Source organism: Corythoichthys intestinalis, chromosome 10, assembly GCF_030265065.1.
Source record: "Corythoichthys intestinalis isolate RoL2023-P3 chromosome 10, ASM3026506v1, whole genome shotgun sequence".
Taxonomy (NCBI): domain Eukaryota; kingdom Metazoa; phylum Chordata; class Actinopteri; order Syngnathiformes; family Syngnathidae; genus Corythoichthys; species Corythoichthys intestinalis.
This window is the reverse complement of record NC_080404.1, coordinates 8,936,234-8,954,488: the sequence shown is the minus strand read 5'-3', so window position 1 is coordinate 8,954,488 and position 18,255 is coordinate 8,936,234. Positions and strand designations below refer to the sequence as shown.

Sequence of the window (18,255 nt, the reverse complement as noted above, 5' to 3'; positions counted from 1 at the left end):
ATCAAGACTGTTCTACGTCCATATCTATAAAGAATTCAAGCATTTATTAACAATAGTATTACCGGAAAAGCTCTGTTTACATAAGGCGGCCGCTATCTACATTTACTAACTTGCTTTTAACTAAGATTCGCGGCAGTTTTACATCCAAATCTATAAAGAATTCAGGATTTAAGCATTTATTCACATGAATTTTTCAACGAATAAAGCTCTTTCAGTCAGCTTTGACGGCCTCGCCAACAATGCAGGCCCCCTATTTATCAGCCCAACGCCCCATCAATACATGATGAAGTCTACGCTCATGCAGCCAGTTGAGTGCTGTCATGCCACACAGATTGTAGTCCACTGGTCACATTGCCAGGCTTTTTTTGCGCGAAAATGTTAATAATTTTTATTATTTTTGCGCACTGTCGGCGTGTAACAAACTGGCGTGTGGCGTCAGCAATTGCCCGTTTTCAACTTTACGGGGTGCACCAACCCGGAACACGAAAGACCCAAATAGAAACATGAATAAACCCAAATCAACTCAATTGACCACTTACACATATTGTAATGTTTTCGGGAAACAAATACATTACAAAAAAAAACAAAAAACAAACAAACAAAAAAAACATTTTTGTTTGGGAGCTGCAGGGGGAGGCGCGCCCGCGGGAGAGCCCCGTGCTTGAGCGAAGCTTTCCTGTCTTCCCCTTACCGCCCTCTGGAAGTCTCCCCCGGCTCGGTTGTCGTGGCAACAATTCAGAAGTCAAGGAGATGACTAAGGCAATTATGGCTAACGATTTTCAAGCTAGACCATAGACTTCATAATATAATGACGGCACACAGGGCGCAAGGCCGATTCAAAGGGGGACAAAGAGCTTTTTACGTTGAAAATACTTGTGAATAAATCCTTAAATCCCTGAATTCTTTGTAGATATGGAAAAACCGTCTCGATTTTTTGTTAAAAGCAAAAGAAAAAAACTGGCAGCTAACATTTATTTTACGTAAATATATCGAATATGCTGCTAGTCTTTAAGCCACTGTGGCGCCGCCTTATCACCACAAAGAGCTTTTTACGTTGAAAATTTCTGTGAATAAATGCGTAAATCCCTGAATTCTTCATAGATATGGACGTAAAACAGTCTCGATTCTTGGTTAAAAGCAAAAAAACAAAACGGGCACTTAGTGTTTATTTTACATAAACATTGTGAATTATAACACCAATGCTGTAGCAGCTAATTTATCCCATTGAGTTTCAAAATGCATGCATGGTACGAAAAATATAATTACCTTGAATCCTCGAACAAATCACTCCTGAGAAAATCCCTCCTGTGTGTATGTGGTACAACTTTCGTACTTTTTCAACCTAAATCCGGCATTGGGTCGCTGCATGCGTGTGTTTGACAATAACCTCTTTTGATGCTGGGTGTGGGCAGGCCCCCTACTTGAAGGTGTGGCGCAGTGTATGAGGGATGCGACCCGTCAATATAATTATGAGGTCTATGCTAGACCGTCATTTTGATACTTATACTTACATTCATTCTTACATACCTTTCTGTAACTTACTTGTCTTCATATGTGGGCATTGATCTGTACACCTCACAGCAAACCTCATTTATTGTCTCATTGTCTCGCCACTTAGGCTGAAACTTTCCCTTTTCTTTTCATATTGGATTTCGCGTTCCCTCAACTCCTCCGTTCTTATTCTCTTTCTTGAGTGGTCTTTTTTTCCCCCGGTACTTGGCTGGGTGCTTGGGGTTTCAGAAACATGTCATGTTAGGTGGGCACTGAGATAGTGGCAATCAATCAGCAGCAGTAATCAGGTTACGAACGCTCACGCGCGAGCGAGGTGTGTTTACGCCCCGTGGAGAGCAACAGCTGCCTGCGTAGACTGTAAGGTTGTCTTTGATCGGGATTGAGTAACGTCATCAAAACATGTGTGATACAACAAATGTGAAAAAATAATTTTTATTCTTCAAATCAACGCATTAATTTACTGGCCCCAGTTGGCCATTGGTTTGAGCATTCTGGTGGCCCTGACGGTTTTAAAAGTACGTCCGTGCCACCAGGACATTTATATTGTCAACCCCAGTAATCTCTATTCTGATTATTATCAAGTGAAACTGGAGTTTAAAACAAAGTCAACTAGTCCATTATAGAGAAATTAAACTAATCACTAAAGCAGACAATGGCTGGAACAAATAAGTTGTGTAGATACCGGCTAAAACAGAAGAAAATGGATGGATGAGGTTCCCAGAACAAAAACGATAACAACATCAAGAACTCATTTCCGTCATGCATTAAGATGCCCTGAGTTTATTTCTCTCAGAGAATTATATGCATCAATAAAAAGTAGGAACAGCTGATTGAGCGAGCAGAAGGTAAAATTTCATTCGGGATCAAGTTAGTCATCTAAAAAAAAAAATAAAAAAAAAAATTAAAAAAAAAAAGCTCATGTCCGCATCTGATAACTGAGACAAACATCCATTTACTCCCATTTGATTTTCAACAGGAAAAGATTTGTTGATATCAGGTAGGTGTTAATTAAAATGTCTATTAGAGAGAAGACCATTTAAAGAAACATATTTTGTGTCTCAGAACCAATTTCCAGAGAAAGATGAAGACCAGACACTTAATATGTGTTTTGGTGTTAAAAATATTTCACACTTTTTTACGCCAAGTCATAGTTATCAAAAGACAGCTGCTTCAAACTTGTGATGCTGTCTGAAATGGAAGCACAGAAATAAGCAGTAATTAAAATGGGATTAATCAGGTATATACAAGTACAGGTAATACAAGTACAAAAAAATAGCTTACCAAGCACCCATTGCTCAGACAAGATTCTACTTCCCAACGGTCTCCTGCCGATGTACTTCCCTATGTAGATTCTGGCCTGACGCGCAGTTTTGCAGACCGTCCCGCCGCAAAGCAGGATCAGTTCTATCAAAATGGGAGCAGGCGGTTGGGAATTCTGGGACACAAACATGGGTGGCTGGTCCTTGAACAGGTCTTGCTGGTGGTGGTCCCCGGAAGATAGATGTCTCTGAAGACGGGAGATCTGGAAAAAAAAGCATTTCAAATATAAAATGATCTGTATTTTTTTACAGTGCCTTGCAAAAGTATTCGGCCTCCTTGAACCTTGCAACCTTTCGCCACATTTTAGGCTTCAAACATAAAGATATAAAATTTAAATTTTTTGTCAAGAATCAACAACAAGTGGGACACAATCGTGAAGTGGAACAAAATTTATTGGCTAATTTAAACTTTTTTAACAAATAAAAAACTGAAAAGTGGGGCGTGCAATATTATTCGGCCCCTTGCGTTAATACTTTGTAGCGCCACCTTTTGCTCCAATTACAGCTGCAAGTCGCTTGGGGTATGTTTCTATCAGTTTTGCACATCGAGAGACTGACATTCTTGCCCATTCTTCCTTGCAAAACAGCTCGAGCTCAGTGAGGTTGGATGGAGAGTGTTTGTGAACAGCAGTCTTCAGCTCTTTCCACAGATTCTCGATTGGATTCAGGTCTGGACTTTGACTTGGCCATTCTAACACCTGGATACGTTTATTTTTGAACCATTCCATTGTAGATTTGGCTTTATGTTTTTGATCATTGTCCTGTTGGAAGATAAATCTCCGTCCCAGTCTCAGGTCTTGTGCAGATACCAACAGGTTTTCTTCCAGAATGTTCCTGTATTTGGCTGCATCCATCTTCCCGTCAATTTTAACCATCTTCCCTGTCCCTGCTGAAGAAAAGCAGGCCCAAACCATGATGCTGCCACCACCATGTTTGACAGTGGGGATGGTGTGTTCAGGGTGATGAGCTGTGTTGCTTTTACGCCAAACATCTCGTTTTGCATTATGGCCAAAAAGTTCAATTTTGGTTTCATCTGACCAGAGCACCTTCTTCCACATGTTTGGTGTGTCTCCCAGGTGGCTTGTGGCAAACTTTAAACGAGACTTTTTATGGATATCTTTGAGAAATGGCTTTCTTCTTGCCACTCTTCCATAAAGGCCAGATTTGTGCAGTGTACGACTGATTTTTGTCCTATGAACAGACTGTCCCACCTCAGCTGTAGATCTCTGCAGTTCATCCAGAGTGATCATGGGCCTCTTGGCTGCATCTCTGATCAGTTTTCTCCTTGTTTGAGAAGAAAGTTTGGAAGGACGGCCGGGTCTTGGTAGATTTGCAGTGGTCTGATGCTCCTTCCATTTCAATATGATGGCTTGCACAGTGCTCCTTGAGATGTTTAAAGCTTGGGAAATCTTTTTGTATCCAAATCCGGCTTTAAACTTCTCCAAAACAGTATCTCGGACCTGCCTGGTGTGTTCCTTGGTTTTCATAATGCTCTCTGCACTTTAAACAGAACCCTGAGACTATCACAGAGCAAGTGCATTTATACGGAGACTTGATTACACACAGGTGGATTCTATTTATCATCATCGGTCATTTAGGACAACATTGGATCATTCAGAGATCCTCACTGAACTTCTGGAGTGAGTTTGCTGCACTGAAAGTAAAGGGGCCGAATAATATTGCACGCCCCACTTTTCAGTTTTTTATTTGTTAAAAAAGTTTAAATTATCCAATAAATGTTGTTCCACTTCACGATTGTGTCCCACTTGTTGTTGATTCTTGACAAAAAAATTAAATTTCATATCTTTATGTTTGAAGCCTGAAATGTGGCGAAAGGTTGCAAGATTCAAGGGGGCCGAATACTTTTGCAAGGCACTGTATATATACAGTAAATCCTGAAATAAAACATAAATCACTGTGTTCTATGTTTTACTTGGTCTCTGTCCAATATTTTTTTTTTATTCTGTTCTGAACAGTGTTGTTTTGGCAGCCTTTGTAATTTTCGTCTAAGTCCTTTCGATGATGATACTTATTAGCACCGTTCCCTTTAATTTTTCATGTGATTGAGCAGACACACAAGCTCCCTGAGCAAACTGGGGACCACTGTGATCAACATCAGATGCGTACGCTGTGGCCACACACCAGTATCATGCCTGTTCGAAACCTTGGATCATAGTGAGTTACACGACTTATTAAAAGAATGAAATTACAGCAGCAATTTTCATTAGATTACTTTTAATATACAGTGGGGCAAATAAGTATTTAGTCAACCACTAATTGTGCAAGTTCTCCCACTTGAAAATATTAGAGAGGCCTGTAATTGTCAACATGGGTAAACCTCAACCATGAGAGACAGAATGTGGAAAAAAAACAAACAGAAAATCAGTTTGATTTTTAAAGAATTTATTTGCAAATCGTGGTGGAAAATAAGTATTTGGTCAATACCAAAAGTTCATCTCAATACTTTGTTATGTACCCTTTGTTGGCAATAACAGGGGCCAAACGTTTTCTGTAACTCTTCACAAGCTTTTCACACATTATTGCTGGTATTTTGGTCCATTCCTCCATGCAGATCTCCTCTAGAGCAGTGATGTTTTGGGGCTGTCGTTGGGCAACACAGACTTTCAACTCCCTCCACAGATTTTCTATGGGGTTGAGATCTGGAGACTGGTTAGGCCACTCCAGGACCTTGAAATGCTTCTTACGAAGCCACTCCTTTGTTGCCCTGGCTGTGTGTTTGGGATCATTGTCATGCTGAAATACCCAGCCACGTCTCATCTTCAATGCCCTTGGTGATGGAAGGAGATTTTCACTCAAAATCTCTCGATACATGGCTCCATTCATTCTTTCTTTTACACAAAAACAGCCCCAAAGCATGTTTTCACCCCCATGCTTCATAGTGGGTATGGTGCAATTGAGTATTCTTTCTCCTCCAAACACGAGAACCTGTGTTTCTACCAAAAAGTTCTATTTTGGTTTCATCTGACCATAACACATTCTCCCAGTCCTCTTCTGGATCAGCCAAATGCTAACCACAGACGGGCCTGGACGTATACTGGCTTCAGCAGGGGGACACGTCTGGCCGTGCAGGATTTGAGTCCATGGCGGCTCATTGTGTTACTGATAGTAGCCTTTGTTACTGTGGTCCCAGCTCTCTGTAGGTCATTCACTTGGTCCCCCCGTGTGGTTCTGGGTTTTGCTCACCGTTCTTGTTATCATATTGACGCCACGGGGTAAGATCTTGCATGGAGCCCCAGATCGAGGGAGATTATCAGTGGTGTTGTATGTCTTCCATTTTCTAATAATTGCTCCCACAGTTGATTTCTTTACAACAAGCGAAGAGTGAAGAGTTACAGAAAACGTTTGGCCCCCGTTATTGCCAACAAAGGGTACATAACAAAGTACTGAGATAAACTTTTGGTATTGACCAAATACTTATTTTCCACCATGATTTGCAAAGAAATTGTTTAAAATTCAAACAATGTGATTTTCTGTTTTTTTTTCCACATTCTGTCTGTCATGGATGAGGTTTACCAAAGTTGACAATTACAGGCCTCTCTAATCTTTTCAAGTAGGAGAACTAAATACTTATTTGCCCCACTGTAGTTAATCTGGCCCACTAAAAATGAAAAAAACAAAAAACAAAAACAAACTACAATCTCGTCGTTTGTGAGATGTGTACTGTTATATTTGAGAGTCCTTCTTTAACCCTTTAACATTGAATGTGTCAGCAGCGACACGTTTACGCATATCATCTTTGAAGCCTCATCACGCTGTAATTACGTCACCCACGTACCACTGGTTGGTCTCATTTGAAAATGTGGAAGTTGAAATTGACACCAGTTTTTACTTGAAGTCAATCGACCAAGTAAAACGGGAAATGTTGTCATTTGAGTTTTATAGTTTTATTGCACTCATAAATTTCCATAATTTCTTGTCCTTTTTCAAAACAGAGAGCAGCGCAAAAGACTACATATCCCAGCAGCCGTTGTGAGGTCAAGAAAGACGAATCTATTGTGAACATTTTTAATAAATTGCCGAGCGAGGCGCCACCTAAGGAAAGGGAGGCATGGGAGCGAGCGACGGCCGGTTGGATTGAGTGAGCAACTTTGGAACGTGGGGAATGAATTGAAAACTAAATTTAGCACAAGCCAATGCATTGATTCATCAACTCAAGGAAGAGGATGAGCCGCAGTTTTCGTTTTCCTCTGATGAGTCGGCGAGTGACAGAGAGAAGTGACAGTCTGACAGCAGTGTGCAAACGGCGGAAGAGAGGGCTGTGTGACATTGTGTGTGCATACCTGTCAACCCGAGGCCGTTGGCAATCTTACAAATAGTGACGTATGCCCTTAAAAATTGGTGATTAATCTAACAACGTTTTATATAGCGTGCAATATGAAACAAATATAAAACTCAATTTTTAAAATAAATACAGTGCCTTGCAAAAGTATTCGGCCCCCTTGAACCTTGCAACCTTTCGCCACATTTCAGGCTTCAAACATAAAGATATAAAATTTTAATTTTTTGTCAAGAATCAACAACAAGTGGGACACAATCATGAAGTGGAACAAAATTTATTGGCTAATTTAAACTTTTTTAACAAATAAAAAACTGAAAAGTGGGGCGTGCAATATTATTCGGCCCCCTTGCGTTAATACTTTGTAGCGCCACCTTTTGCTCCAATTACAGCTGCAAGTCACTTGGGGTATGTTTCTATCAGTTTTGCAGATCGAGAGACTGACATTCTTGCCCATTCTTCCTTGCAAAACAGCTCGAGCTCAGTGAGGTTGGATGGAGAGTGTTTGTGAACAGCAGTCTTCAGCTCTTTCCACAGATTCTCGATTGGATTCAGGTCTGTACTTTGACTTGGCCATTCTAACACCTGGATACATTTATTTTTGAACCATTCCATTGTAGATTTGGCTTTATGTTTTGGATCATTGTCCTGTTGGAAGATAAATCTCCGTCCCAGTCTCAGGTCTTGTGCAGATACCAACAGGTTTTCTTCCAGAATGTTCCTGTATTTGGCTGCATCCATCTTCCCGTCAATTTTAACCATCTTCCCTGTCCCTGCTGAAGAAAAGCAGGCCCAAACCATGATGCTGCCACCACCATGTTTGACAGTGGGGATGGTGTGTTCAGGGTGATGAGTTGTGTTGCTTTTACGCCAAACATATTGTTTTGCATTGTGGCCAAAAAGTTCAATTTTGGTTTCATCTGACCAGAGCACCTTCTTCCACATGTTTGGTGTGTCTCCCAGGTGGCTTGTGGCAAACTTTAAACGAGACTTTTTATGGATATCTTTGAGAAATGGCTTTCTTCTTGCCACTCTTCCATAAAGGCCAGATTTGTGCAGTGTACGACTGATTGTTGTCCTATGGACAGACTCTCCCACCTCAGCTGTAGATCTCTGCAGTTCATCCAGAGTGATCATGGGCCTCTTGGCTGCATCTCTGATCAGTTTTCTCCTTGTTTGAGAAGAAAGTTTGGAAGGACGGCCGGGTCTTGGTAGATTTGCAGTGGTCTGATGCTCCTTCCATTTCAATATGATGGCTTGCACAGTGCTCCTTGAGATGTTTAAAGCTTGGGAAATCTTTTTGTATCCAAATCCGGCTTTAAACTTCTCCACAACAGTATCTCGGACCTGCCTGGTGTGTTTCTTGGTTTTCATAATGCTCTCTGCACTTTAAACAGAACCCTGAGACTATCACAGAGCAGGTGCATTTATACGGAGACTTGATTACACACAGGTGGATTCTATTTATCATCATCGGTCATTTAGGACAACATTGGATCATTCAGAGATCCTCACTGAACTTCTGGAGTGAGTTTGCTGCACTAAAAGTAAAGGGGCCGAATAATATTGCACGCCCCACTTTTCAGTTTTTTATTTGTTAAAAAAGTTTAAATTTTCCAATAAATGTTGTTCCACTTCACGACTGTGTCCCACTTGTTGTTGATTCTTGACAAAATAAATTTCATATCTTTATGTCTGAAGCCTGAAATGTGGCGAAAGGTTGCAAGATTCAAGGAGGCCAAATACTTTTGCAAGGCACTGTAAATGTATTGGTAATATTGTCACATATAACCTGGTGCAATCAAAAAACAATCAATATCATCAGCTACATCATGATTACTAAAATTTAACAGTGACTTTTGTCAGAATCGTATGTAGCACTTTTGGCAATTCGCATTTAGCAGCGTTTGGTTGTGTCACTCATGTGATGTACAGTGCCCCCCCCCATACACAGGCTTAGGCGTGTGCCCATCCCAGGCTCCTTTTGTGAAACGTGTCAGGTGCTGCTTGGTAACTTTGTTTTTTTTATCTAGGCTATGCAATATTGCTTTAGCCTTCAAAGGTCTGTGCTGAGTGATCATCACACGAAACTAAGTTGTGGTTTTAGCATAGCGCTCGCGCTAGTATTAGCATTTAGCGCGGTGACTTGGTGTCTTCTTAAACTCTTGGAAAACATTTTACATACGGTTTGTAGCATCCAGGTGAGTTTATTTAATTGCAATTAATGTGCGGTTTTCCTGCTGAGTGTGTATTATCATCATGAAAATGGTGATGTCCTTGTAGACTCTACAGTTATGTGCTTGCCTGTTATGTTGATTCGAAATTTTTGGAAACCTTTTATTTATTTATTTATTTATTCATGGACTAAAACTTTCGAAGTTTATAGACGAAAGCATTTTGAGAATTGTCGACTAAAACTAGTCAAAATTTGTCGAGTTAGTTGAGTTTTCGTTGACTAAAACTAGATGAAAACGAATACATTTTGAAATGACTAAAATATGACTAAGAGTAATATGTTTTTTAATCCAAATGGCTGCCAAAACAACACTGTTTAGTCATCAAATGTGTACACATGTTGTAGCGTCTACAAAGACAACGCGGACTTGGTGATAATCCAACCTCAGCAGGAAAACCTTATATTATTTTCAATTAATTATACCTACCTAGACACCACGAACTCTATGTTAAAAAAAAAAAAATGTATGAAAGTGTAGGAGGACGCTCGCCATTAGCTCTAGCCTAATGCAAACACAAATGCTATGCTAACGCTACGGGTTACATTTAGTGTGTGATGATCATTCAGCACAGACGTTTAATGGCTGAAGCAACATTGCATGTTCTCTGGCCAACATAAGAAAACAAACCTTATCGTGTGTGCAAACCTTGAGAGGACACTGGCGAGTTAGAAGTGAGGGGGCACAGCATGTCACATGAGTAGCACAACCAGTCACTGCGACCATGCAGGCTAACTACACATAAAACGTACAAACATTGTGAACATGTGATGGAAACTACGCCACATTTTTGTCTCAATGTTTCATCAGATGAAAACTGGCATTCGTCTCGCTGAAACGAATACTCAAGCAACTCGAGTTTAAAAACTGATCCGAGTAATTTTATTCACCTCGAAGAATCGTTTAATTTTGCCAGCTCTAACCATCACGTTTTGCCCGGACTACTTTTAATGCGGGACAACGCGCTGATGTCACGTGCGTAGAGGAAGACGCAATAAAAAAATAAAAACCTTTCTACAGCCGCTACAAACTACGCGGTCGTTGCTAAAAACTACCCCGCATGATGCGGTGGTAGCAGGTAGCATCTGATGCGTCTCATAGATATCACATGTTGAACTACTGTAGCTGCGAAATGACAGAGTCAGCGGTGTTAGTAAACAGCCGCCATCTTAAAGCAGTACACTTCTCAGCGCTAATAAATAAGATTAACGTTACTGTCACTCGCTCACGTACGTAACGTTAGCCCTGCGGAGGGCTAGGTTTCTATCAAGACCACTGTCGATGCGTAGCTAACGTGTCTTACATACAGGCTTTATTTAATCCGTGAAAAATAGCGTTGTAAAGTGATGAGGGTGTAAAATGAAAATATGATTAAGCTAACTGTCACTTTTAGCTCAGTAGTCATTGCTGGATAAAACACCAAGTAGCACTGGCCCCTAATGTGCTCCAATGTGCACGTTGACAAAAAGTCACCTGCTTTGTTAGGTTGCAATTATTTCTTTTTTGAGAACTTGTGGAACGACAACAACAACAGGAAGGCACGTCTCTCGCTCTCCCGCACCTCCCTCACCCCCGCACGTCAAGCGGTGCATTCAGGAACGCATGCAAATATCCCCGCCATATTATAACCTGATATGTTACAATACATTTATTTTGAACACTGCAAAAACTCAAAATCCTATCAGGACTTACAGTTTAGACTAACTTAAAACTTCACTAGAACTTAAAAATGGCTTGACACAAATGGAAATTCCATTGAAACACGTGGGGAAATACACCTAACTTTTAAGTGATGTGTGTTATCAAGCGTAGTAGCATTTTTAGGAAAGATATATATATATATATATATATATTTTTTTTTTTATAAGCTCTAAAAGTTTTTGGAATGAAAGCAGTGATTTGGTCTTTTTTTTTTTTTTATTCTAGTCACATCTGAGAGGCAATTGTTGGCTGTGTTCAACAATGTACATCGAAAATAAAGACATTGATTGACTGAAAATGGTTCCATATTAAATGAAATGTCTTTTTTTCCTCATCTATATTTATAATTGCTCTTTACCTAAAAAATATGTTTTATCCGATTACTTGATCAATCGATAGGATTTTCAGTCGATTACTAAAATATTCGATAGCTGCAGCCCTAGTCTCGTTATGTTTCAGTCTCCCACGCACGTTTTTTAGCTTGTTGTCGCGTCGTCATGAAAAATTTGTTGACGAAATATTTTCATTATCGTTGACAAAACCAACAATGGTCTGAATAGTTGTATTTAGCTGCATTTACATTGTTTGCATGCAAACAATGTGAATGCAGCTTATGGGTGCTTATGTCTGAAGGGAAAAATAAATAAATAAATAAATAAATAAATATATATTTTTTTAAAAATAGTCCCTCATTTAATTCTTAAAACGCTTGATATCAGTTAAACGAGTTATTGGTATTATCAGTTCAGGTTGGATGAAAAAACACAAACTTCAGAATATACTCAAAGGAGTGTTCATGGGATTAGTGAGTGAAACTCTCTTCACAGGCTTGTTTGGTATCTAGCAGGGGTCATTTACTAAACTGAATGGGACAATCTGCATCAATGCCAGTTGAATGCCAGGAAACAGTGTTAAGGCTTTTAGCCCTTTGTAAATGTTCACACCGGTTTTATTTTACACCAAGTAATCAGGGATAGAACCCGGGAGTTCATGGACAGGGTCAGGTTAACATGAACCCATATTGTGTACTTGCAGAGGAGCTACTGAACGCTTAATGTGCGTCCCATTGTGTGATTAAACGGGCTTTTAAAGGACTGCTTCATAATAGGAAGACAGGGAACATAATAAAACTTTTTTTTTTTTTGGTTTGTTACAAAACACACAAACGTGCTAATAGTACTACTGCTAGAGCAAGAAAAACATGTTTTGTGTGTAACCGTGGCACTTAAGAATGGGGTTGTTTGTGCTCAAGACTCATTGAAAGCAGCAAAGTTCTATTGTTTGTGACCAAGGGTCTATTGACTTCACAGCTGCAAGGTAAAAAAAAAAAAAGCAGTATTTTTTGTAGATAGCTGTACATGTGAAAACGTTAATGAATTGCAATAAAATAAAAAAAACTCTGTGAAGGTATTAGGACCCGTAGATAGGGAAACTACCCGTTTTCAACAGTTTTTCATTGCTGATATCTCATCTCATCAGCAAGTAAAATGGCTGTTGTCTTGGCTGCACTGTCATTTTGCATTTTTTTTTTGCCTGGCATAATAGATTGTCAGATAAAGAGGCTAGTGCTTCAAGAGCGTTCCCAATTCTGCCTCAGTTCATGCAGGCAACGTTGCCATGGCAAATAATTGGCTCATTGACCGTGAATCGAACCTAAAAATTCCAGTTGCATGCTGACCACTTTTGCCAAATTGACTCTAAATAGTGTTTTGCACATTTACGAACTTACCATTACTGTAAATGACGGTGCCATTAGTTCTAATGAAATGATACAGTATATAATATTACCGACAAGCTCAGTCTGGCAGGGAAATGGTTATCTTGTAGACCTGAACAATATTGGAAAAAAGTACTATTATTGCGATTTTTGGGGAGTTTTTGATATATTGCGATATTAAAACTAGAAGAATTTTCACCAGATAACTTGGATAGCTCTGTTTGGGATAGGCCCCTGAACAATATTAGATAAAAATAAAATTGCGACATACTGTATATTGCCAAGGTTGATTGCAGTGGTTGGACCTAACTTTTTTCTTAAGGTGTACCTTCACAAAATGTAGGCGCACCCGGATTTCTAATTGCATCCCCTTTAACGCCATAATCACTCTCCATAACATTCATATAATTCCTTCATTCACTCTTCAGATTCCGAGATTTATTTGACATTGACACCAGCTTTCACAAGATGACAATGAAATTCCGTTCAATGAGTGAGCATCAGGCCGCTGCAGACGTTACACCCCGCCAACTTCTCTCTCTTCTTCAGAAATTACAGATTAAGTTACAAGTAGAGCAGTTACAGAAGTTACAGTACACACATATATCATACAACATAGCAGGGATATGACACGATGCACAGGTCACGTGCAGGGATTATTTTGTACGAAAAAAAAACCAACTACTAGTCATGGCTGGAGGAAGGGGGGGGGGGGGGTCAGTGATAATGAGAAAAGGGCGGTGGCGGACTGGAGGGGGTACATGTACTATACTGTATAGAAAATAAGAGTTGCAGGGCCCTGCGACCAGCCTTGGAAGAGAATTAAGGGCAAGAGATAGGGGCATCTGCGCAGCTCTCTCCAGGAGAAGGGAGGCGTGGGATAAGGGTGTCCGGGAAAGGGAAAGGAAAATTATAATCGAATTAAGCTGAATAAGTAATTTAATATGTCCAAAATACAGTTGGTCATCAGTCAAGTTCGCGCTCCTCAGGGCGTAGGTGAGACCTCAGGTCCCTTAAGTCATTGCCAATAGTCGCGGTCTGCCTCGACAGTTCCGTCACCTGGCGCCAGGTAGCATCCACTTTTCTTCATCCTTCCTCGGACCGAATCGCGAGTCCACGGAGCCAGTTCTCAATCAGAGCCTCGACGCAGTCCTCCAATGCCTTGAATCGCACCGTTTGATCCGTGGACAATTTGTTGATTTCTTTGAAAGCTGCTGTCTTGGAAACTTCACCTCCTAAGACAAGCAGAAGGAACCCCACGACCGTCACGCCAAACATCCTCGATATCGTCCACAGATATGACAGTAAGACACACTGGCTTCCAGTGATCCCATGAATCTCTCACGGATCCAGCAGCGAAGGTACCATCTGGGCAAGACGGCTCTCCTGGTGCACCATGTCTTGTTGAAAATATCTTGTCAATTACGCTGAGATACCAGATCAGATCCATTTTCGTATAAGGGACCAGCAAAAGTTGATCCACAAAGAAAAAGCAGACAGACTAGACTGACGAAGATAGCGAGCAGCAGGAGCAGGGAGGAAACGTGTCCGCCCCCGTCGAAGGCAGGAAGTAGAAGAAGATCTTATCCTCACGAGGGACGCGGGGGTGGCTGGAGCTCACCACAGTTAACTTCAGGCAAAAGGTGGGGTACACAACGAACAGGTTGCCAGCCAGACGCAGGGCACATATAGACACACAACCATTCACGCACACACTCACACACAGGGACAATTTGGAGTGTTCAATCAGCATTCCATGCACGTTTTTTTGGGATGTGGCAGGAACCCGAAGAAACCCCACGCATGGGAAGAACATCCACACAAGAAGGCCGAAGCCAGAATTGCACCCGCGATCCCAGAACTGTGAGGTGGATGTGCTAACCACTGTCCCACCCTGCCACGCTCATAATGTGAATTATTTTAAACAAGAATAACGTAGAAAAATGCTTGTCTTCATTAAATGCTTCATTGAGCGAGTAAACTCAAATTCACTCACACTTTGAAGCTCGCGCTGCGGAAAACAGCCTCTCACTTACATGAATGAGTTGGCACAGCATATTTCAGATTGGCCTGCAAGTTTAACGATGATTAACTTTGTATGTAGAGCTACCGAGGCTTCTCTGGCCAGATTAAAGCTACAAACCTGTCAATCAACGTTAAGGTTAAGTACCAAAAGCCAGCTGCACTGGTACCCAAGAAAAACAGTTGACCGCACTGCTTAGCAAGCGGGAGGGTGACAGGCTCTCATGCTACTTTAATTTTTAATTAAAAACCTGATCCTTTTCAAACGATTCCGATCGTCGGAAGAATTGCGCGATCGGCCCGATTTCCGATCATGTGATCTGATCGGGCACGTCCCTAATTTATATTATGCCATTTAATCCAGGCTTGCTGTATATAAAAGGGATCCAGGATCTGCACACTTGCTGCTTTTATGATGTAAAATAAAAGTTAACATGTTAAAAAAAAACAACAATTGCACGTCCTGCGATGTGACTATTGCACATGCGCAGTGGGGAGAACAAGTATTTGATACACTGCCGATTTTGCTGGTTTTCCCACTTGCAAGCCATGTAGAGGTCTGTAATTTATATCATAAGTTCTCTTCAACTGTGAGGGACGGAATCTAATACAAAAATCCAGAAAATCACATTGTATAGTTTTTAAATAATAAATTTGTATTTAACTGCATGAAATAAGTATTTGATACATTACCAACTAGTAAATATTTTGGCTCTTAGTTCTTTTTTAAGAACCCCTCCTGTTCGCCACTCATTACCGGAAGTAACTGCACCTGTTTGAACTTGTTACCTGAAAAAAAGACACCTGTTCACATGCTCAAACAAATAAACTCCAACCTCTCCACAATGGCCAAGACCAAAGAGCTGTGTAAGGACATCAGGGATAAAATAATAGACCTGCACAAGGCTGGGATGGGCTACAGGAAAATAAGCAAGCAGCTTGGTGAGAAGGTAACAACTGATGGAGCGATTATTAGAAAATGGAAGAAGTTCAAGTTGACGGTCAATCTGCCTCGTTCTGGGGCTCCATGCAAGATCTCACCTCGTGGGGCATCACCGATCATGAGGAAGGTGAGGGATCAGCCCAGAACTACACGGCAGGACCTGGTCAATGACTGGAACCACAGTCTCGAAGAAAACCATCGGAAACACATGACGCCGTCATGGATTAAAATCCTACAGCGCACGCAAGGTCCCGCTGCTGAAGCCAGTGCATGTCCAGACACATGTGAAGTTTGCCACTGACCATCTGGATGATCCAGAGGTGCAATGGGAGAAGGTCATGTGGTCGGATGAGACCAAAATTGAACTTTTTGGTCTAAACTCGGCTCGTCGTGTTTGGAGGATAAAGAAGGATGAGTACAACCCCAAGAACACCATCCCAACCATGGAACATGGAGGAGGAAACATCTTTTTTTGGGGCTGTTTCTCTGCCAAGGGTACAGGACGACTGCACCGTATTGAGGGGAGGATGGATGGGGCTATGTATCGCCAGATCTTGGCAGACAACCTCCTTCCAACAGTGAGAGCCCTGAAGATGGGTCGTGGCTGGGTCTTCCAGCATGACAACGACCAAAAGCACACAGCCAAGGCAACTAAAGAGTGGCTCCGTAAGAAGCATCTTAAGGTCCTGGAGTGCCCTAGCCAGTCACCAGATCTGAACCCGATAGAAAATCTATGGAGGGAGCTGAAAGTCCGTGTTGCCTGGCAGCAGCCCCAAAACCTGAAGGCTCTGGAGAAGATTTGCATGGAGGAGTGGGCCAAAATCCCTGCTGCAGTGTGTGCAAACCTTGTCAAGGACTACAGGACACGTTTGGTATCTGTAATAGCAAACAAAGGTTTCTCTACCAAATATTAAGTTCGATTTTTGTGATGTATCAAATACTTATTTCATGCAATTAAATGCAAATTTATTATTTCAAAATCATACAACGTGATTTTCTGGTTTTTTGTTTTAGATTCCGTCCCTCACAGTTGAAGAGAACCTATGATACAAATTACAGACCTCTACATGCTTTGCAAGTGGGAAAACCAGCAAAATCAGCAGTGTATCAAATACTTGTTCTCCCCACTGTGTATATATATATATATATATATATATATATATATATATATATATATATATATATATATATATATATATATACATATGCCTATGTAAATAACTTACTACACAGGGCACTGCAGCAATTTTAGCAAACTAAAGACTTGTAAGAAACATTGGAGACATGATTTTTATTTTTATTGTTCATGTAATTTTACATCTGTTTAGTATTTTAAATCTGTATTTTCTCTTATTAATTTTTCTTCATTTATTAACCTTAAATCTGCCTCAATGTTTTTAATATGATTGTACGATGACCTTGAGTGCCAGATAGGCGCCTTCAAATAAAATTTATTATGGTTATTATTATTATTCAGACCTTTAGCTAACTTATTCCAGAGGTGAAAAGCGTAGTAACCAAATGCTGCCTCACCCTGCTTGGTTCTTGTTCTTGGAACATACAGCAGACAGGTTCCAAACGACCTTAGGGGTCTAGGTGCTTCATAGGGGTCAAACTAATCAAGCATGCATTTTGGTCCAAGGCCATTACGTGTTTTGACAAGCAATAGTATTTTATGGTCTATCCTTTGACTCACTGGAAGCCAGTGTAACGATTTCAGAACTGGTGTAATAAGGTCCAGTTTCTGTAGTATTTGTAAGGACTCTGGCAACAGTATTCTGTACTAGCTGTAGCTTTCAGATTTTTTTATTGAGACCTGTAAATATACCGTTGCAATAGTCCAATCTACTAAAAATCAATGCATGGATGGTTTTGTTCAATTCTTGCTATATTTTTTAGGTGGTAATACGCAGATTTGCTGTCAAACGTTAAGTCTAAGTAAAAAATAACGCCAAGATTTCTTACTTGATCTGGAGCTGTAAGTGACATTGCACCAAGGTGCGTGCTAATCTTGACCTTTTCTTTTTTTTGGCCCAAAAATGATCACCTCCATTTAGCTGTCATATCCATTCATTGATTTGATGAATGCATTTACTCAGAGAAACTAGGCCACGATAATCATGTCGGGACACAGAAATGTAGAGTTGTGTGTCATCTGCATAGGTGTGTTGGAGATGTCATACTCTTTGATGATCTGAGCTAGAGGAAGCTGATAGATGTTAAATAAAAGTGGTCCAAGAATGGAGCCCTGTGGAGCCCCACATGCGAATTTGGTTCGTTCCGACTCATGGTTTCCAACTGACACAAAGAAATTCCTGTTAAGTAAGTGTGCTTTCACACTAGCACTGTTTGGTCCATTTTTAACAGACCAATGAGTTAATTTTCTCAGACAGTCCGCTTCGTTTAGTCAAAGTGAACGCGCACCCAAATTGTAATTCGGACCAAACAAATGAACTCTGTTCCACTCAAAAATCGTGGGTCTCGGTCCGATTTTACCACACCCTGCTTCG

General features: G+C 40.7%; 1 protein-coding gene across 3 annotated transcripts in view; it reads right to left on the bottom strand.

Moving 5' to 3' along the window:
• Window positions 1-1,966: 1,966 nt before the first annotated feature.
• The window catches only part of mcph1 (microcephalin 1), a 111,797-nt gene continuing 95,508 nt past the window's right edge, over window positions 1,967-18,255 (bottom strand). For 2 of the 3 annotated variants that reach the window (XM_057848758.1, XM_057848759.1), the window contains exons 15-16: window positions 2,794-3,034; window positions 1,967-2,700 (exon numbers count right to left, since the gene is read on the bottom strand). In XM_057848758.1, the coding sequence (XP_057704741.1) occupies window positions 2,648-2,700; window positions 2,794-3,034 (294 nt within the window). In that variant the 3' untranslated portion in view covers window positions 1,967-2,647. The remainder of the gene's footprint in view (window positions 2,701-2,793; window positions 3,035-18,255) is intronic. The other variant, XM_057848757.1, reaches the window with a different exon arrangement.